This window comes from Dipteris shenzhenensis, chromosome 31 (genome assembly GCF_047967505.1).
Source record: "Dipteris shenzhenensis isolate YYH24624 ecotype China chromosome 31, Dip_SZ_1.0, whole genome shotgun sequence".
Classification (NCBI taxonomy): Eukaryota; Viridiplantae; Streptophyta; class Polypodiopsida; order Gleicheniales; family Dipteridaceae; genus Dipteris; species Dipteris shenzhenensis.
In genome coordinates this window covers 15,099,185-15,121,458 of record NC_141626.1, presented here as the reverse complement: position 1 = coordinate 15,121,458, position 22,274 = coordinate 15,099,185, and the positions used below count along the sequence as shown (strand labels likewise).

General features: G+C 43.5%; 1 protein-coding gene across 1 annotated transcript; it reads right to left on the bottom strand.

Moving 5' to 3' along the window:
* Positions 1-4,185: 4,185 nt before the first annotated feature.
* Positions 4,186-9,298, bottom strand: LOC147881086 (receptor-like kinase TMK3). The gene is made up of 2 exons (XM_087402258.1): positions 6,513-9,298; positions 4,186-5,210 (listed from the first exon to the last, which is right to left on the bottom strand). The coding sequence occupies exons 1-2, from the start codon at positions 8,929-8,931 to the stop codon at positions 4,681-4,683; spliced, it is 2,949 nt and encodes a 982-aa protein (XP_087258384.1). The 5' UTR covers positions 8,932-9,298; the 3' UTR covers positions 4,186-4,680.
* Positions 9,299-22,274: the final 12,976 nt, after the last annotated feature.

Below are 22,274 nucleotides of genomic sequence, written 5' to 3'. Positions count from 1 at the left end.
TACCCATCGGAGATAAACACATAGGATAGAATCACCCTGATGAATATTTTTGATACTCATGCATGATGCATGGTGATGATGAGAAATAAGGCAAAATGCATGTCCAACCATGCAATTGATAGCTGATGGCTATTATACTTCTCCAAAGAGATAAAGTGGGTAATATTAAAGCATCATATGCATTAAGGACACAGACATACGCTAGAAGCACCCCGATGCATATTTTTTGATGCTCATGCATTACTCGTGATGAGAAACAAGAAAAATTGCATGGCCAATCCTACAAAAAATATACTATGGGTATGATAATTTTTATGGGAATTAATATGGGTAAGATTAATGCCCATGCAAAGTATCATATCCATCTAAGAGGCGCACATAGGATAGAAGCACCCAAATGCTTTTTTTTTTACAGTCATGCATGAGGGGTGGTGAGAAACAAGAATAAGAAAAAAGAAAAAAGTACGCCCAACCATGGAAATGGTATTTCATGGGTATGGGTATGATACTTTTAATGGGACTTAACGTGGATAATATTAATGCCAATGCAAAGTATCATAACCAATGGAGATAAACACATAGGCTAGAAGCAACCCGATGCATATTTTTTGATAGTCATGCATGACGCATGGTGAGACATAAGGAACATGCATGCCCAACCCTATAAATTACAGCCCAATGGATCCATCAGTGAGATAAGCACGTAGGATAGAAGTATCCTAATACATATTTTTGACACTTATTAAATGGCGCATGGTGAGAAACCAAGAAAAGTGCATGCGCAACCACGTGAATGATATCCTATGGCTATGATATTTTGTACGAGTCTTGAGTTAAGATTAACACACTTGGAAAGAATCATAGCCATTGGAGACATGCACATAGGGTAGAAGCACCCCCGCACGTATTTTTTGACCCTCATGCATTATGCATGATGAGAAACAAGGAAAAATGCAGGCCCAACCATGCAAATTATATTTGATAGGTAATAAAATTTCACTAGCATGTTGGACAGAGACATCAATAAATTTTGCCAGGCGATGCCTCACTGGCAGCCACATTAAACATGACCTTCCACATAAGGAAGCTAGCCTTGCCAAAGATTACTTGCACCCAACTTCACAGAGTCTCTCCTTCCACCATGTAGCACACCATCTTAACTTCCAGGTATGGTTAAGAGAACCCCCTCGAGCCATGTGCATGGCAATGGTGTTGGGATAACTATGGTCAAGAGATTGCTCTATGGTGCATGTGTGCATCTAGGGGAGTCACATGTGTGTGTGTGTGTGTGTGTGTGTGTGTGTGTGTGTGTGTGTGTGTGTGTGTTGTAGAGGCACATCAAGTGCTATGATGTGTCTAGTATGTGACCTAAGTGATGATACAAGCCAAAGGTCCCCACATGGGAGTTTCCTTTGATTTAGGCCAGTCCCACTGATGTAGGGGCTGATTGCCACTGATATAGGGGAGGTGCCTACACCATCCTCTCTTTCTATAAAATGGAGGTCATTCCTTCATTCTAATACAATGGATTTTGCCTCACTTATGCTCCCACTCTTTGTGCCATGATGCATCTCTTCTATCTCACACTCTTCTAGATTTGGTACCAGAGCTGGTAGGCTCTAGAGAGTCCACTTTGGTACTGCCACCTCATCATCTTCCCCATCACCTCCATTTTGAAGCTCTCTCTCCCTTCCTCTTCAGAAATGACTAAGCTCCGTTCTCTTCATTCCTTGTGCCTTTTGCCAAACCCTTTTAACTGACGATTCTACCCCCTGGAGTGCACCTCTGGCTCAAAGCATTGCTCTAGATTTGGTTTCTATCGCCCGTATTGATCCAAACAGAGTGCGCCAACTATTAGCTAAACACCATGAACACCCCTATCCCATCTTTCTTTGGGGTCGACAAAATTCTCTGTACAAGATTTCCACATGGCTCGAATTTCCTCCCTGAACCCGTTTTAGCTTAATTCTAATTTCCTCCTTGAACCTGTTCTAGCTTATTTCTTAAATAAACAACTCATTGTTATTTAGATAATTACAATTACTACAAATGAAAAGATACATTCTTGCTAATTTTGCTATATAAAGACCTCGTTTGCTGTATAGGAATTGTAGAACCCACTGCACCCTCCATATTAAAAGTCACATTTCCTAGATAGCAATATGAGTGGACTACATAGAAAATACAATTCCCTACATAGCAAAAGTGAAATCCATTGCATTATCCATATAAAAACCGCATTTCCTAGATAGCAATATACATGAGCTATATAAGAAATAAATTCCCTTCATAACAAAAGTCAAATCCACTTCATTTTCCATATTAAAACTCACATTTCCTAGATAGCACTATATAGGTAATCCAATTCTTTAGAGTAGAAACACAAAACACTTCATTCTCCATATCTAAGATTTACATTTACTAGATAGCTATATAGGAAATGCAATTCTCTAGATAAAGAAGAAAATATAGTTTTTTCTATTCAGTAAGTATGCATGAATTTCCTAGTTTAATAGTCAAAATAGACCCGATTTGTTGGGTTGTATTCAGCTTATGAAAGAGCGATATCAAGATGATGGGCTAATTTGTGAGAAAGACAAAGCATTCAGTTGACATTGAAATAGGGAGTACATTGGCATACTACCTATTTGAGGTCACGATGCCTGAAAATTAACCTATTTGCTACTCTTCTCCAATACGTTATCACATGCAAGAAACAATTTCTCGAGCTTTAAAAATAGTCCTTTAATTCTTGGTATTATGCTATGGAAAGCACATCTTTCACCCAACAAAATCGCCCAAGTTTTCCTTGGCAAGGGTAGCGTATTTTATCGCACTATGGAAAATACTTCATTAACATAAAAATAGTCATTTGATTTTTAGCATTGCACTTTGGGAAGCAGTTCTTACACAAAACGAATTTACCCATGTTTGCCTCAACAAGGGCAACTGTGTAAGTCTCGACGGTGACTCCCATGTCATGGGGATATTGAAGAGATTCTGATGGAGCCTCCACTCCAAGCTACCACTTGTGAGAGCAATGCAAGGCACGAGCCATTCGCAAATGTCACTCAAGCGACCTCCAGATTGTTGCAATGTGTTTCCACGAGAGAAAGAGGGAACGGGGAGAAGAGAGGGAAGAAGGGAGGGAAAAGAAGAAGGGAAGAGGGGAGTGAAGGAAAATGGAGTGGCAAACACAAGGACACTACAATGGAAACAAGGAAACACCCAAAAACACTCTTGGAAGAGAAGAGGGAGCTTGTATTCAAACTTCTACAAACAACAATGAAGACCAAAGTTAACCATTTGGCCTTTTATACAAGTCACCTTTTGAAAGGAGAGGCAAGCCTAATCTCTTTATACCACTCTCTTCTCATTCTTTTACCATCCTCTTGAATCCATCTAACTCCAAGACAATCCTGGCTCCATGAACTTACCACTATCCATCAAATCACATCACTTAACCAACGATGGCATATTGTTGACCAATCTATTAACATGTCCTCCTTGATCTCGATCCAATCCTCTTCTTGATCCAATCCTCTGGATCGTGCAACATTCATAGTTGTTGGGAGTGTTGTCAATGAAGATTGCCATAGCTTTCTTATCACAGAAGGAGATGGATAACATTGCATCCAACATAAGTATTATCCAACCTTAGCTAAGGTTGTGAATGAAGACACTCTAAGAGGTCACAATTTGTTCCAATGGAAAGTCTCTCAAAACATATAGCTTTGAACTCAACATTTTGTTATAATAATCTAACATTACCCTATAGCTTTTATAGAGACTTCCATTAAGGGATTCTATGATATTACAAAAGATTAAAAAGACTTCTCGATTCTCATTTCAATGTAGTTTATAGCATATAATTACATTAAAAGTTGCTAGAATTTTTACTCATGTTTTTTTTTATGGGAGAATTTATGCTCATGTTAAGAGCTCAAAAGCAAGAGTTTTAGAAAAGCCCAATACCAAAATTGCATGAAGAATTAAGTACTTGTAAGAAAATAAATATTGCGTTGCAAATCATGCACCAAGTATGTCTTGAAGCAATTTTTTTTTATGTTTGGCATAAGTTCAGATTATCTTTTAACTCTTGGTTGCTGTCTCATTCCAATTAACTTCAAGGTCAGCACAAACTTGCCCAAGATATATATAAAATATGTAAGAATTTTAAGCATTAGTCAAACAAAATAGGTTGGGGAGAGGCACCTTCAATACTTGAACTCAAAGAGCACTTCAAAGAGTGACAGGACAGGTGCTGTAGCCAAGAGGCGGGGCAAATAGAAAAGGAGGGGATGGATATTGGAACGTTGTGTGTGCGTGCTTACCAGCTGTGCACAAAAAAGCTTAGCATTAGATGCGACAGCCGAAGGAGGTACAAAGTCAGAGCTTTTCTGCATGTTTTTTTGGGGTTCTGAACTGTCTCTCACAAAGGGGGAGTTTATTAAGCCAGCCAGCCTGGCAGGCACGTTGACGAACAGGACAGCCGTTACATAGGGGTCGGGCCCCAAGTGGCACGAGGTAAAAGGGCCTTTTTTCTTTTTGGAATTTAGAAGAAGCGCCCGGGTGGGCCCGTGGGCCCACGTGACAGAAGACAGCTGGACGAATATATAGGTAGGAAAAAAACAGCTGGAGGCCAGCAAAAGCGGCTAAATTTGGCGGGACCCGACATTTCTAGCGGCCGTCTGTGGAGGTAAAAGAGTCTGCAAAGCCAGTGGGACGGCTCGGCATACTACCGTTGGTATCGTCCAAATCGGTGTTAGAGAAAATAGCAGAAGCTGAAGAAGAGGAACCTTCAAAGGCTTGCCATTTTTTGAGAGCCTGGGGTAAGGTCATATCTAAGTCAATGCCAATTCCATCGTCCCCTTCAATGTCTGTGGGTTTCCAAAGCTCAACGAGAGGGGATAATACATTGACCACATGCCCCATGTCTGGCCTTTGCCATGCTTCCCTCATGGTGCAGTACCCTGCTAGCTCGGCCACCGCTTTTATGCTCTGGAAGGCCTCGTCTGTCACCTCCAGAATTGGGTCTATTGCTCTTATGAAGTCTTCCTTTTTGCTGCTCATCCTTCGGAACCATGACACCAGATGAACGCTCTCTTCCTCTACCTGCGTCTCGTCCAGGGCTTTCCTCCCCGTGATCAGCTCCATCAATACCACCCCGAAACTGAACACGTCCGATTTCGTCGTCACTCGCCCTGTCACTGCATTTTGCCCAAACACACAACATCAGCTTTTTCCCCTTATCGACACACTACAGCAGCTTTTTTCCCACATCAACAACCAACATCAGCTACTTCTTCAAGGACAATGTTGCTTTTTCATTCACAAAGAGTCCCGTCTATAAAACAGGTTTAAGATCATCCATGTCATTCGAAATGAAAGGACTGTTCTTCTAGAAGGTTTCGTTCACAATGACTCCATCTCTAACACAGGTTTATGTCATTGGAACTCAAGGGTTGAACATTTGCAAAGAGACATTTGGCATGATTCTCATCATCACACCACAGAATGCACACACCCGCATAATGCATCATCCACTATCTTTTCACCACAAGCTGCAGATCGTTTTATACTTTGTCTTCTTCTCTACCTATCCAGTACCCTGCAGGCAGCAGCGCAATTCGGCCCACCCTCTACCATGCATATCCCTTGCTGTTTATCTGTCTTTTCCCTCTTTCCACAGAACAAATTCCACCCACCATCCCAGATACCACAATTTTAATGCCCTTCAACCCACCCCAGATCTTCTAACATTCCCTCTACCTGCCTACACATGACCCCTGTGACCATTGCTCCCTTCTGTTTCCTCAACAAGCTGCAGAATTCGACCCTACTTTCACAAGCACAATTCGACCAACCGTCTACCAAATACCTCTCCTCTTGTTTCTCTGTCTTTTCCCACTTTCTACAGCATTCCACCCACCATCCCAGACACCCTGCATTACGTCCCACCCCAGATCTTCTAGCATTCCCTCTACCTGCCTATACGTGACTCCTGACCATTACGCCGAATTGACTTCGCCTATGCCAGCCTCAAGCGACACGATCGGCTAACGCAATCCTAACAAATGCCGTCCAAATAGTTTGCTTCATCAACAGCCGTGCAAGACATCGCCAAGCAAGTCGTTCCATGTATTTTGCCAGCTCGTCCTATCTAGACTAACATACCTGACAGGCCACAAGCGCTTTTACACAACGGCTCTACAAGCCCCCTGAAGTGATTGTTGCAGATTAGTCATTACTAAGGTAAGTTAAGCTTTGCTGACATAAGGGAGAACGTATCAGCCAAATTGGCAAGGAAAAAAGCAAAGACTCATTTTTTACGATGATCTTCAAAGAAGGAGCAACTAAGTAAACTAAGAAGCGAAACAGCGACCAGCAGAATTTTGTACGCTGCCATTATGCTAATAACATTGCCCATCAACAAGCTCAACCGGCTCATAAGAAGAAACAAAGAGTAATACGTTGAAATACGCTAATCGGAAACTTGGGAGTGAAGGTACCTGCATATTCCGGAGCTAGATAACCGAAGGTGCCGGCCAATCTGGTCTCCACTGAGAATTTATCTTCGCTTGCTAACTTCACCAGCCCGAAATCCGAAACCTTGGCCCGATAATCGTCACCCAGAAGAATGTTGGATGGCTTCAGATCTCTATGAATGAAGCTGGTCTGCGCAAGGCCGTGTAAGTACTCCATGCCGCGAGCCACGTCCAAAGCAATGCTCAGACGTCGTTTCAAGTTCAACGGCGGAAATCCGAGCTTTGCATGTTCAAAGAGGTGTTGGCTCAAGGTGCCCAAGGGCATGTATTCGTAAACCAACAGCCTCTCGTTTCCGTCGATGCAGTAACCAAGTAGGGCCACTAGATGCCTGTGCCTCACCTTCGTCAACACAGCGATCTCGGCTTGGAATTCATTCAGACCTTTATTGCTTACAACAGACGCTTCCATTCTCTTCACGGCTATCTTCGTGCCATCGTCCAGCTCCCCTTTGTACACGACCCCAAACCCACCTTTGCCGAGCACATTTTCTTGACTGAAGTTGTTGGTTACGTTGCGTAGCACCTGAATGGAGATCACCAGATTGCCTGCCTCCACCACTTGAACATCGCGAGGTGGGCTGTCTGTATGGCTCTGAGCGTCGCTTACACTTGCGACCCTGTTGCCGACAGTAACTTTAACGACGCCAGGATCACCTCGACCGCTGCCGGGGTGGACCAGAATTGTGTGGGGACTCTGCACCCTAGAGTATCTCTTCTTCTTTCTGACGAAAAAGAAAACAAGTATTCCTGCAACGAAGACAATGCAGACAGCTCCGACAACGCCACCCACTAGAGTTCCGATTGACCGACTGCGCGACTTCTGTTCCGCAGACGTTTTAGTCGTGGGTGTACTCCCACCCAGAGTAGCTCCGCTTCCACTCCCACTCCCGCTCCGATTCCCACCCCCACTCCCACTGGGCGAGCTACTGGGCGAGCTCGAGCTACTGGGAGAGCTGGGTGCCGCGCTACTGGGAGAGCTAGGTGCAGTGGATGGGCTCATCTTGTTTATTGCCGGATTACCCGAAACATTGAGACTCACCCGAGGTAGAGATGGAACTGGCGGATCTAGATTGTTATTCTCGAGGGAGACCCGACTAAGCGTATGTATCGTAGCAAGAGAAGATGGAATAGTACCCGAGAGATTGTTATTGCTGAGAATGAGGTTCACAAGCGAGGTGAGATTGGCAAGAGCAGGGGAGATGGATCCAGTGAGTTTTTGGTTCGGAAGGTTGATCGTAATCACCTTTGAGGTCGATGCATCGCAGATGATGCCAGACCAAGATGCGCAAGGATTGTTACCAATCCAGGATTGCACCAAAGTCAACGGATATCCAACCCCGCCCAAGAACGCCAGCAATGCGTTCACTTCTGGAGCACAGGAGTCCCCGATCTTAGTGGAGCAGAACATATTGCCATCGAACGTGTAATTCGCAGGGGGGAGCTTAGGGATACTGGGCACGGCACCGTCCAGGCTGTTGTGCCGAACGGAAAACCAATACAGAGAGGTGGACGAGGAGAAAGTGGTGGGAATGGGGCCGACGAGCTGGTTGTCGTTGAGGCGGCAATCCTGGAGGGAGAGGAGGGAGCCAAGGCCGGGGGGGATGGTACCGGAGAAGGCATTGACTTGGAGCCAGAGCTGGGAGAGGGAAGGGAGGGAGGCGACGGGGTCGATGGGGCCGGAGAGGCGGGAGGAGCTGAGCTGATTGTTGAGCTGCAAGGAGATGAAATTGGCGGAGGAGAAGGAAGGAGGGATGGAGCCAGTGAGGAGGTTGTAAGCGAGGCGGAGGTTTTGGAGGCTAGGGAGGGAAGCAAGGAAGGGAGGGAGGGAACCAGAGACGGAGCAACGGGTGAGGGACAAGGTTTGGAGGGAGGAAAGGGAGGCAATATCGAGGGGGAGAGGCCAGCCACCGGAGGAGGAGTTGAGGGGGGAGTAATCGAGGGCGATGAAGGTGAGGGAGGAGAGGCCATGGAAGAAATCGGAAGGGATGACGGAGAAAAATTGTCCGTCGAGGTAAGCTGTTTGAAGGGCTGCGAGACCGGAAAGAGAAGGAAGAGGACCGGAGAAATTGTTGCCTTGCAAGGCGATAGCTTGCAAATTCGTCATCTGATTGAGAGACGACGGAAGTTGGCCTTGCAGATTTGTGTTCTGTAATTGAATGCTGATGACGGAACTTCCTTTGCAGACTATGTACGTCCATGCGCTCCCGCAAGGATCGTTGCCTGTCCATGACGGAAGAGATTTCGTCCCTCCCACGTTCGCTAGAAGCTCTTGTAAAACCTTCAAATCTGTTGCATCCGTCGTTGCTTCCACGTCCACCATCGCCATCGACACAATGCACACCACCATCGCCATCGCCATCGCCATTTGCACCTCTCGTTTCATCCTCTACAGATCCGAACTCACCTCCTTCTTCTCCTGATCGCCGGCTGCTTGTCGTTCACGCCCCTTGCTTTCCTCAGCCGCATCGAAACCCTTCGCTCGAATGGAAACTCCCGCCGCTATTCCGACCACGCATCGTGATCTGCCCCGCTTTGCTCGCTCCCCGAGAAGATTTTAGCCCCGCCCGCCTCCTGCTAGCTCAGCTCTGACGAGAAGGAAAGCAAGCTCAGCTCTGACGAGAAGGAAAGCGCGAGAAGCCCGCAGCAGCTATGGCGGGAGCTTATATGCGTGTGGAGAGAGAGACCTACGCTTAGGATGTGAGAGCAACCACCACCGCCATCGCCATCGCCACCATCGCCATTTGCATTTGCATTCCCCTCCGCCTCATTCCCCCCCACCTATCGTTTCATCCCTCGCAGCCTCCCCAGATCTCTCTCTCTCTCCTTCTCTTGATCTCCTTCGCGCGCCTCCCACCCCCCTTCGCTCCCCCTTCTTCTCTCGATCTCCGGCCTCTTGTCGTCGTCCCGCGTCGCGCTTTCGTGCTTATCGAAGACGGATGCTGGAGTGGGAATTCGCAGAGCGATTCCGACCAAGTCTCATGATGCGCGTCGCGTGCTCATGCCCCGAGAAGATAAGCGCGAGGCTGAGGAGTGGCGGGAAGCAGAACAGGTATGGAGGAGCTAAGGAACTTTGAGGAGAGAGAGAGAGAGAGAGAGGATGAAGAAAGTGAGAGTGATGAAGTGCTATTTGATGAACCCTACCTGACGCCGTTAATTGCGCCGTTTCTACCCCGTCTATTCTACCAGCTGTCAAACATTTTAATTTTTATATCTTTCCATTCACATATCGACCCATTTCTTGACTTTTAAAATCCAACACAACAATCAATTGCGGTTAGAGTGTTTACACAACAATCAACTGCGGTTAGAGTGTTTACACACTGTGGGCGCCCAAGACTCAATAAATGTATCTAGACCATGCGCAGGCTGTGGGCGAGCCTTGGACATGCCCATAGGCCGGCAAGTGTGTAAACACCGTAATAATTAGAGTGCTCAACAAGTCTCACACAACCCTAAGTGTTCCCTCGGCATTCTCAGGTGATCCTATTGCACTCACTTAGAGCCAGTGAACCCTCATCCCATGCACTCCAAACATATTCACACTTTCAAATACCTTCGCACATCTCTCAATTGCCCTTTTTTGCACCGTGGATTTTGAGGGTGCGAGATGTGGCACCTAACGCGCCTTTGCATTATGACTTGCAATAGACTGTCATCTATGAAGATTAACCGTCACTTGCCAATCTCAGGGGGTCGCACAATAGCTTCAGACACTTCAATGCAAAGGCTTAGTCGGCCAGTCAATATGATTCGAATTCCCGCATATGAACTAGAAAATTGCGCTTTGATCCTCCCTCAATCGACAACTAGTGCGCACTCTGGAGTGCAGCCAATCGTGCACTAGCCCTTAAACTAGTATAATGAATCATAAACTATTGAGTCCATGCAATTTTAACATGGAAAAACCTTCACTTGACTATTTAAACTAGTCCAAGTTAAAGGGTACTTGCAATAGCGTCCAACTTCAAGGGCACTTTCAATAGCACCTCTCCTTGTCCATCCATGCAACCGTTAGCTTTAAACTCTTGCATACCTCCTTGTGTAATAATAAAGAAACACAGGACTACATGATAGCCCTTCCACATAGTATCCCTTATGGGATTTGTATAGTCACAATCATTCATGCGAGCTAATTACTTAACCACTTGGGCTACCAGGGTCCACCAATCATATCAAGTGAGATCTCCTCACCTACATGCCAAGACATCATTTAGTCACACCTTGCATATGAAACTACAATCTAACACACTCTAATCCGAATGTAGCATAGCTCCCCTCATGTAACACTTGCTCATTGGGCCAACCCTTGTATTTCTCTCATTTATATCTTTCTATTATGACGAAACCTGGTTACTTTCCTTGTTTAAGAAGAATGAATGTTTTCACACTAAAACTATTGGCTTTGCTTAACCTCCATAAGTAACATTCAAAGGTTCATAATTATCAAAGTACCACGTGTTTGAATTGTAGGTACAGAATTTGCGAGGGGATAACCTCACACCACATGCAATTGAGGGGAATTTCTCCCTAGACAATTAAATGAGTAGTGTTATTCAGTGCCAACAAATTGCTAAAAACAAGGCAGATGTAAAAGGTAATCCCTTTCTGTTGATGACAGCTGGTTGCTTCCCTTAACATGGTTTAAGAAGTTTTACTAATAGTCATTAATATTGATTTATCTCTGTATGTAGCAATTGAAATGTCACAATTATCGGAGTATCACGTGTATTTGAATTTGTAGATGCACATATATTGCAAGGGGATATTCTCGTACCACATGCAATCGAGGGTCGATCTCCAAGAAGATTGGACATGTATTGTAATTTAGCTAAAAACAACTCAAGCTAGTGATATGCACAAGGTTCTTCCTTTTTTTTCCTTTTTAGCTATGGGTTTATAATCTACCTGTTTTCTCAATGGCCACTTTTCCACATGTATATACCCATGTGCCACTCTATTGCTTGAACCTTATCTTGTATAACACATGCACGTAATGATTTATATATGTGCTCACTATTAAAGTTATAAACCCAATGTGGCCTTGAAAGGCCTCTCAGCATTTTCAATGCAATTTTATTGAAGAAACCCATAAAGATGCCTAATATGTAACCTACTTCAAGGTGCACAGTTATCACGTCTACGAATTTTTAAAAAAATTAGCATTCTAGAACAAGAGCTTTATTTAGACTCCTTATGTGGGGCTTATACAACCTTAAAGTTTGTCTCTTTTTAAGTCTTTGCTTTGACTCTTAAGACCACAACCAATTTAATGAATGTCTACTTAGTACTTGTTAATTGCAAGGAAAAAAATGCAATTAAGATTATATTATCAAAGCTTGATTCTTTCTACATAATGAATCATTAGGTTCTCCTAAAATTATTTGTTACATCAGTGAAAAGGTAAAAATGTCTAAGGGAAAGCTCCTTCGACTTTAAAATTTGCTTCAAATGTGATATGGTGACTAGGTCTAAGAATACAATAGCTTGTGGGCATGAGAATACATGGCTTGTTTTGTAGAGAGGTAAGACATTATCTAATTAAGAACAATGTTCAAGTTTAGATGACCTATAAACGAGATGGAGAGTGGAGTTGGAGCCAGTTGAAGCCCACCAGTGCATGGTCGACATGTGGCCTCCCCTTAGAACAAGGGAGATGTAACCTCCCTGAAGAGGCCTAGACATGCCCTAGAGGACGAGTGCCCTCGTCTATAAATGAGTGAAGAAGTTAGGCCTGATGGGACGGGAAAGAATCTGGAGGAAGCAGATGGCAAACAGAGAGCCACATCAAGTGAGGAGTCCAATTAGGCCTTGGGAGGACTAGAGACAACGGACACACCATCATAAGTGGAGGTGCTAGCTCTGCAAAGCTTCATAGCAGGTTCTCCCCTCTACCCGAGGCTTAGGTTGTCAAACGAGCGAAAGAGCTTGAAAGGAAGCCATCATTCGAAAATGGCAGAAGACATGTCACAATGTGCGAGTTGGAGGTCGAAGATGTCAGGCCGGATGGAACGCTTGCCCAGAGGAGCCTTGTACATGTTCTTCACCAGCCGCACCCCATCGATAGACAAGTTCAAACAGTTTATGTCATATGAATGTGAGCTGTCGTCGAACGAATAATTAGGTTGATAACTTGGGAGAGGGTTCTTTTTGGTGTAGTGTGTCACTTTGCATGGGCCTCAATGCCACCTGCATTTAGGTACATGCAAAGTATCTTGTCCATGGACCAAACGATTGCAATGACCAAGCAAACCAGCATTCCCATCCCCAAAAAAGAAAACTCACTCATGCATTAAATTAAATGGAGAGGGTTACCATTACTTTGATAAACAAAGCCATTAGATAGATGGAGAGAGAGAGAGAGAGAGAGAGAGAGAGAGAGAGAGAGAGAGAGAGAGAGAGAGAGAGAGAGAGAGAGAGAAAGATTAATGTCCTCGAGAGGCCTCATAGGCCTATGGGACAAAGTATAACAAACGAAAAGAATTTCATACAAGCCATAGAGGGTTGAAGCACTAAGGCCCTTGCTGAGTGACATGCTAAGCTAAGCACTCTTTTGGGGAGCTCGGTGCTGCTTTTGCATGGAGCTCAAACTTCAATGTGGATCATTCCCTGCTTCATGACTGCTGAGTGTGGGTGGAGCTTCTCAACATTCCACAATGGTAGGAAGGAAGGATGGGCAGAGTGGCAGCCTCACTGGGTAAGGTCCTTCAACTCCCTCCCTCGGGCCACTCGTAGTTTGGTAGGAAGAAGGCATGGATCCTTTGGGATAGGTCCCAGGAGACCCCATATTTCATGGCAATCAAATTCCTCGAAGGTCCTCCAATTGCATTTGAGGTTTCAGCCCTTTCCTGGGGACACTTGCTACACATGCAAGCGATTGGGGCACTTTGCGTTGAAGTACCTGCTCAAAGCAACAAACACAATAGTGTGGGTGAAGTTTCTCAACATTCCACAATGGTTGGAAGGAAGGATGGGCAGAGTGGCAGCCTCATTGGGTAAGGTCCTTCAACTCCCTCCCTTAGGCCACTCATAGTCTGGCAGGAAGAAGGCATGGATCCTATGGGATACGTCCGAAGAGATCCAAGATTTCATGGCGATCAAATTCCTCGAAGGTCCTCCAATTGTGTTGGAGGTCAAATTCAGCCCTTTCTAGATGCCTACTACATATGCAAGCGATTGGGGCACTTTGCGAGGATCTACTCACTCAAAGCAACGATGAACAACGTTGGCCAGAAGTGAAAGCATAGAAACTGGCTGAGATAAGATAGGACCTGAATCATGTGAGTCGGACAAGCAGGGTGTGGGGGGACATAAGTCCCCTCCCCCATCCCATGAGGGAGATAAGACGCCAAAAGAATCTTCAATCAGCTCAGCGGGGGGAAAGCACAAAGCACAATATCGGAATTGGAGCAATGGAATGTAGTGGGACAGAAGGGTAAAATCATGACCATGCAAAGCCATGAACAGCCAGAGATCCCCAAGCATGTTGATGATCTAGCTCTCCAAGCAACAAAGGTTTTCATGGCCACCAGTGAGCAACACAAACATTTGGAGATCGAGGCCATGCTGGTGTTGCAAGTGGGAGACACGTAAGAGGTCGAGCATGAAGCCAATAGGGAAGAGTCAATGCCCGATGCAAATCACAAGAAGAGGATGCAGGAAGAGAAGATCCATGAGAAAGAAGGTAAGGAGAAGCCAGCTGAGAAGAGTCTTCAAGTTGTACCAACGAAGTATGTCGAAGCAAGTCAAACTAGGGGCGGCAAAGACAACATGTTTAATTTCTTCAAGGATGCTATAAGGCGCTCACAAATTAGTGCATTAGGAAGGTCCAGGTGTGTTGATCCAATCTCGAGTGTGTCATAAGTTTCATGGAATGTTTAGGCATTGCTGTAACAAAATAAAGCAGAAAGGGTGTGTTTCGGTGGTATGTAGATATAAGATGAAGGTAGTTCTTTTACAAGAGATTAAATGTGGGCGCGAAGGTAGTCTCTGGTTGCCATGAAGCAATGGGGGTTCAAAGTTTTTGTTAACTGTCCCGTGAGAGGTAAGGGAGGGCTAGCAGTCCTAGCCTAGAGTTCCCTAAGTCCCATAGAAGTATTCAGAGATGAGAGAGGGTGTGTCCTAGGAGTGAGGTTATGTGCCAAGGGCTTTATTTTCGACATCATCAGAGTGCTTGAATTCCTCATCAGAAAGGTGGGATGGTTGGGAGTGTCAAAGTGTAGGTCTGTTGGGGGAATGCTAGATAGTTGGGGGGGACTGGAACTTCACTCAGAAAGTAGGGGAAAGAACTCACCACAAGGTGCATCCTTACTAGGGCTGGAGTGAGAAGAGTGGGAAACACTCTACTTAAACCTAGGGTTAGTTTATGCTGTCGCAGCTAGTGGTGGCTGAAGCCGCCGCTTTTGTGGTGGGGAATTCCTTACCTGAACTATTGTTTTCGACCACGTATCAGCAATGTGGAGATTTCACCTACTATTCACGATTGGCCGGTCAATGAATGTACCAATAAAATGTAATAAAAGCCTGCTGAGGTCGAAAGTCTACCATGCAGTAGTCAAAAGGGCTTGGAAGGACAGGGATCCATCAGTATTATATTAGTGTGCCAATTGTGACGAGGCACTTTGTAGAGCAATGAACGTAATCATAAAGAAACACAGGACGACATGATAACCCTTCCACATTGTATCCCTTATGGGATTTGTTTAGTCACAATCATCCACGCGAGCTAATTACTTAACCACTTGGGCTACCACCAATCATATCAAGTGAGATCTCCTCACCTACATGCCAACACATCACTTAGACACACCTTACATATGAATCTACAATTTAACAAACCCTCAACCTAATGTAGCATAGCTCCCCTCATGTAACACTTGTTCATTGGGCCAAACCTTGTATTTCTCGCATTTATCTCTTTCTATTAACAAAACTTGGTTGCTTTCCTTGTCATTGTGTAAGAAGAATGAATGTTTTCACACCAAGGCTATTGGCTTTGCCTAGCCTCATAGGTAACATTCAAAGCTTCGAGTACCACATGTGTTTGAATTGTAGGTACAGAATTTGCAAGGGGATAGCGTCACACCACATGCAATTGAGGGGAAATTCTCCCTAGAAAATTAAATGAGTAGTGTTATTCAGCACCAACAAATTGCTAAAAACAAGGCAGTTGTAGAAGGCATTCCCATTCTATTGATGACAATTGGTTGCTTCCCTTCACATGGTTTAAGAAGTTTTTATCCTTCACCTAATAGTCATTAATTTTGATTTATCTCCATATGTAGCACTTGAAATGTCACAATTATGGGAGTATCACCTGTATGTGAATTTGAAGATGCACTTATATTTCAAGGGGATAACCTCGTACCACATGCAACTGAGGGTCAATCTCCAAGAAGATTGGATATGTATTGTAATTTAGTGCTAACAACTCAAGCTAGTGATATGTACAAGATTCTTCCTTTTTTTTCCTTTTTAGCTGTGGGTTTATAATCTACTTGTTTTCTCAATGGGCACTTTTCCACATGCATATACCCATGTGCCCACTCTATTTCTTGAACCTTACCCTTTGTAATGATTTGTATATGTGCTCACTGTTAAAGTTATAAACTTGATGTAGCCTTGAAAGACCTCTCAGCATTTTCAATGCAATATTTTTAAAGAGATCCATACAGATGCCTATTTTGTAACCTAATTCAAGGTGCACAATTATCACATCATCCACGAATTTTAAAATTTAGCATTCTAGAGTAAGAGCTCTATTTAAACTCCTTATGTGGGGCTTATACAACCTTAAAGTTTGTCTCTTTTTAAGTATTTTCTTTGACTCTTAAGACCACAACAACTCAATGAATGTCTACTTAGTACTTGCTAGTTGCAAGGCAAAAAATACAATTAGGATTGTATTATCAAAGCTTGATTCTTTCTACATTATGAATCATTAGGTTCTCTTAACATTATTTGTTGCATTATTGAAAAGGTAAAAATTTCTAAGGGAAATCTCCTTCGACTTTTAAAATTTTGCTTCAAATGTGATATGGTGACTAGGTCTAAGAATACAATAGCTTGTGGGCATGAGAATACATGACTTATTTTGTAGAGAGCTAAGACTTTAGATAATTAAAGGACAATGCTCAAGTTTAGATGACCTATAAACGAGATGGAGAGTGGATTTGGAGCCGGTTGAAGCCCACCAGTGCGTGGTCAATGTGTGGCCTCCCTTGGAATGGGAGATGTAACCTCCCTGAAGAGGCCTAGACATGCCCTGGAGGATGAGTGCCCTTGTCTAGAGATGAGTGATGAAGCTAGGCCTAATGGGACGGGACAGAATGTGGAGTATCATCGATCAAAAGGCTTACACCCTAGACAAGGTAGAACATAAAGCATTATAGCAAAGAACATCACTGGAAGTATGTGCTACTATCCACCTGAGGAGGCGGTCATCTAGCTACACCGCACACCCCACACATGCATGAGACAGTCTTTAAGGGATACACAATGAGCTACAATGTATGCTTAGGAGTCCGTTAGTGTTTAGAGAGGGAAGTAACATGGGCATCACACTGTCTCTACGAGACATAGTGAGGGAAGTAACATGGGCATCACTGTGTCTCTATGAGACACAGTGAGGGAAGTAACATGAGCATCACTGTGTCTCTATGAGACACTCAGCCAAGAGAGTTGGCTCTCCATGACTCAACAACCCCAAGTGAGCTAAGGGGCATGGAAGATGTATAACTCTATAGTATTTCAAAAGAAAAGGCGTCCCTCTACTCATGGGTCAAGACTTAGAGTGTTTCTTGAGGCTGGACTACAAAATACCTAAGTGTTATCCATTGCTCCAGATGGTAACAGAGTTGCCATGAGGTATCTTGTCTTGATTCGCATCCCCCCTCTCTGAGCAGAGTACGAGCTAGTGAATGTTGTGGCTAGGACTCACATGTCTCGTCAGAGTTATTACGCACTCCTTCAGGCTAAAATGAAGGAGAAAATCACATCCAAGGCACCTTTTTTTCCATGAAAGTCTGGAAGGGGTAGCCTCCCAATTGGTTCCAGCTTCGATGGGAGCTCCCTCAGGGCAAGGGCTATGGCGTGCATGCAAGATAAATGCTAGAGGCTTGCTCTATACAATCCCACATGTGAATTCTCATAAGTTTTTGGCGACATCTATAGTGGCATAGTTACTACTCTAGCAAGTCTCCCTGCAAAAAAAAGCTTCCTGCCAAGCAAATCACAGCCTTCACTCCATCTGATGGGTAGATCGAGAGAAGCCTACGGAAGTCATTTTTTGCCAAGTGAATGGATGTGCTCGAGGGTCCCTAGCACATGTTGACCCCCTGGATCTCGATAAATCATCATGGCTCTTAGTAGTCCATTTTCCATACATAGCACTAGGGTTTTCTAAATTAATCCCACCAACACATAGTCGCTATGTAATGTCGTATGCCTCCCTTGCAATGTCTAAGCATCCTCCACTATGTACTTGGGGATGTATCATTATCGTATTTCCATTACAATTATTATTAATAAGACACCCCCACCACCATGCTTCACAATTCTAGAATAAGGGGTCTTGCATGCTTCTTGGTCTATAGCCAGGGCTTGGTAAATCATGGGCGTAGCTTTTCACTAATATTACTTTTTTATAGACCACCCCTATCTCCATCCCATGTATCAGACTCCGTGTTCAGGGTGCTCGAGACTCTGTGTCCAAGGTGCTTTGGATATGGCCTACTACTAGGTCCGGGGACGTGTGTAATTGTGTGTGTGTGTGTGTGTGTGTGTGTGGGAGCTTTTCTTTTATTGTTTCTGATGGATAGGGCATTGCCTATTTTTTGAAGTCCTGCCCTTTTATAAAATGATTGTTTCGTAATATGATGTTCATAGTTTCACAAAAGAGAGAGACAGAGAGAGTGTGTGTGTGTGTTTGGATTAAAAAGTCCCATCAATAATTGAGCCATACAATTAATTCCATCAATTGGATAAAAAGTTTAAAAAGGAAAACATATAAGGAAAAAATGTTTGAGACATCTAAGTTGAAAAATGCAACTAGAGTTTGCAAAAAATTCGATCAAATTAAGAATTTTTACTATTATTCAGTTTGAAAAACATAATATTGAAAAAAAATATCGAATCCTCAAGCAATCTAAGTTCTGAGGTTGGGGTTCACTTACCTACCACCATCCAAACAAACTAGGTGTTAGAACATCATAGTTATGTTTGGATAGACAGGTAATGCTTGTTTTCCCTGGCTTATTATTGCTTTACCTAGGAATATAGACAACCATATGGATTTTTAGATAATTTAAAAAAACCAAATTAGCCACAAGTGAAGTTTAAGTCACAAATGGAGTAAGGAGCGAATGAGTGCATGGGTTAAGAAGGGATTAGAGGAGGTATGGGACGATTAGTGGGCTTGGTATGTGAGGTGGTTAAAAAGAAAGTGTAAAGGGAAGATTTCAAGGGGGTACATAAAAGAATAATTCATAGTTAGGGAAGTATTCATGTGTGTGTGTGTGTGTGTGTGTGTGTAAAGAAATAAGTGTCTCTGTGTGTGAGATACATTTACTAATCAAATTTTTTTTTTGTGTATGTGTGTGTGTGTGTGGCCCACCCCCAACCCATAGGGTAAGACCACATGGTGGGGAGTAAGCCCACCATGTGGAACTTACTCCCCACCAACCAATAATAAGTGAATAAAAGTGGATCTGTATGATAAGTGTCAAAATGAAAAAATAATGCCAATAGTAAATGCATAAACCACTTTTACAAAATAGATATAAAAGTTAGTAAAAAATAAGGTGGATCACAACAACATGACTAGGGATTATTCATGTTAAATAATTATCCAATGGATGTGAATTAATTATATGGCACTAGCCCGACCAAAGGCTAGTTGGGAAATCAAAGTGTGTGTTTAGATTAAAAAGTTCCATCAATAATTGAGCCATACAATTAATTCCATCACTTGGATAAAAAATTAAAAAAGGAAAACACATAAGGAAAAAATGTTTAAGACATCTAAGTTGAAAAATGCAACTAGAGTTTGCAAAAAATTCGATCAAATTAAGAATTTTTAATAATATTGAGTTTGACAAACATAATATTGAAAAAAAATGTCGAATCCTCAGGCAGTCCAGGTTTCTTTTTAAAATTTTCAAGTCTACTATGGAGGAAAAGTATAAGATATCTACAATGCCATTGCCAACACCGTGGTCTGTAAGGCTTGCATGTTAAGAAACAAACCAATGTGCTAGAGAAAAGCTTGGAGGATACCATTGTGTAAGTGGCACAATGACTTGGAAGAGTAAAAAGAAATCTGGCATCCAAACATTTGAGATGAATGCTTTCAATAATGTTTACATGGATGTAGAGAATTTGCAGAGAGCCATGGTCAAATTCTATGGGATGAGAGAAGAAGGCAAGAGAAATTTCCTCTTCACATTCAACTTTATTTCTTCTGATTTCTATATCCTTACTGAATTTCTCTTTCATTGTACAGATGGCCAGCTAGTATTTGTTATAAAAATGGATGAAGCTCACTTGGTAAAAGAGCACAAGCTAGAGAGGGTGAGCATTTGTATTATGAACAAGGCCTTGCACTTTGCTCAAGGGGATGAGGAAGTTGAGCAAGGTTGACTTCGACCAATACGGTCTAGTACCAAGATCCAATCCTAGACAAGCTGATCCCATAACAACGGTGGTTACTATCTGAGACTCTGTGAACATTGAACAGATGCTCGAACCAAAGTATGTAATTTCTATGGGGGTGTGTACCATTGCAAGAGGCATGTTTGGTACCAATTAGTATAGCACCATTCACAAAGTGGATAAATCAATTCATGTAGAAATTTATTTGTCAGAGTGGATGACTGTACTGCTACCACCACCTTGAGAGCTCCATTGTTCATAAGCTCAAAGAGCTCCAATAAACCCATTGGGTTCATGGGTATCATCTCTACCATTGGGTTGCAAAGGGACTGGACCTATGCATCGAGAAGTAGGGCATAAGAATTCATATTAGCATGCTATTGGTGGAGGCTATCGAGCATTTGAACATGTTTTGCACTGGCATCAGGCTACACCTAGTCGACTGAGGCGACTTCTTTTGACAATGGCTTGACCCAGTGTTCAAGATGTTCTCTTTAGGCTACTGCATTGGGTGGTGGTGGTCAAAGTGTCATACAGCTGGTCTACTTCTTACTGGAGCTGGTCCATGTCCTTAGTGGCAAGAAACTATGATCTGACACACTATCGGCCAACATTGGGCGCTTTGGCACAGTCACACTTGTAGGGCATGGGCTGTGGGTCAACTAGCCACTCTTGTTGAACTATGATGGCTAAGGAAGATTGCACCTCTGTCTCAGATTTTTGCCATTTGGTGGTTTCAAACAGGGTTGTGTCGATGATGATGGCATTGCGCTTGAAGTGTACAATGATGGAGATGCCCAAGACAAAGGAGGCTGAAATCGAGGGCTTAGTGGCTAGGATCTGGCGGGGGCACAATGGCACAGACAATAGGGAATGGATTTGGCTCAGTAGGCAGGGGAGTAAAGACTAGTTGGCACAAGCACCAAGGGCACAAGGCTAGAAGAGGAAACCATCGGAATGGTGTTGATGAGAGTTGATGAAGGGTGAAGGACCAAAAGATATAATGGGGTGTTGGGAAACGCTCACCATGGGCAAGGGTGCCAAACTACCCTTGGGAAACATCACTCTTTTGAGGGAGAAGGACACTATGGGTTTCAAGAGATAGGTGTTGGCCAAATTAGACTCACCTTCTTTAGCGAGATGGGAGTCCTTTAGATCCAAAAACTAGTGGGTGGATGTCCACTTTTGCTGAAGTCTAGATTTGCACTTGGACTTATGTTGGGAGGCCACAAGGGCAGATGATTCCCTTTTTCTTCACATCACCAGAGTTAGTGATGGGTAGCGGCTATTGGGGGAGATTATTTCATTTAATTGTGGAAGCACTTCGTAAATAGGGTTGACCAGGCCATGGACTTGTGCAATTTCACCTAGAGAATCTTGCTTTCATGGATATGTTCACACAAGTTTGAGAAAGAAGCAGTAACAAGGTATGTTGTGCTTAGACAAGAGTTTGTTCAAGAAGTGCTCTTGTGCTTTCTCTCCAAAGTGCCCCTCCATTTTTGCAATGAGCAGTGGGTGCCCGTTATCTTTGTCATGAGTAGTGCCCCTCTGTTGAGACTCATGGAGTCTCTCGGATTCGAGGAAGCTAGTAGTAGTGCTCTCCTAGAAGATTTTTACATAGTTTGATTTCCTCTTTCCCACATTTTGAAATACTATGGGGTTTCCATTCTACTTCCATTGCCATACCGTCTCTACTCCAATTCCACCCATATGTCATTTGTGCCTATGCACATTTCCAGCCAACCATGATGGTAAAATGCCCCAAGTTCTCAACCATGATGGTAAAATGCCACAAGTTCTCAACCATGATGGTAAAATGCCACAAGTTCTCAAGGCACTCAACTGATAACTGACACCCATGTTATGTTGGTTAAGAATTCTTGGCAAGCCAACATTTTGGCAGCACAATGGACTAAAGCATTGAAGATGTCCACGCTCCTTCTAACACTCCAATGAAAGATGTCACTCTAGGCTGCCCAATACGTTGATACACCATTCACAGATTTTGTGGCTCTCCACACTACCTTTCTTCTTTGATATCACAAAGAAAATTGTGCCATCCATATTCTCGCCAAGATT

Coding starts and splice junctions, on each gene's coding strand:
- LOC147881086 (XM_087402258.1), bottom strand. CDS start 8,931: ATGAAACGAGAGGTGCAAATGGCGATGGCGATGGCGATGGTGGTGTGC. Junction 5,211..6,512: donor TCTAGCTCCGGAATATGCAG/GTACCTTCACTC, acceptor GGCAAAATGCAG/TGACAGGGCGAGTGACGACG.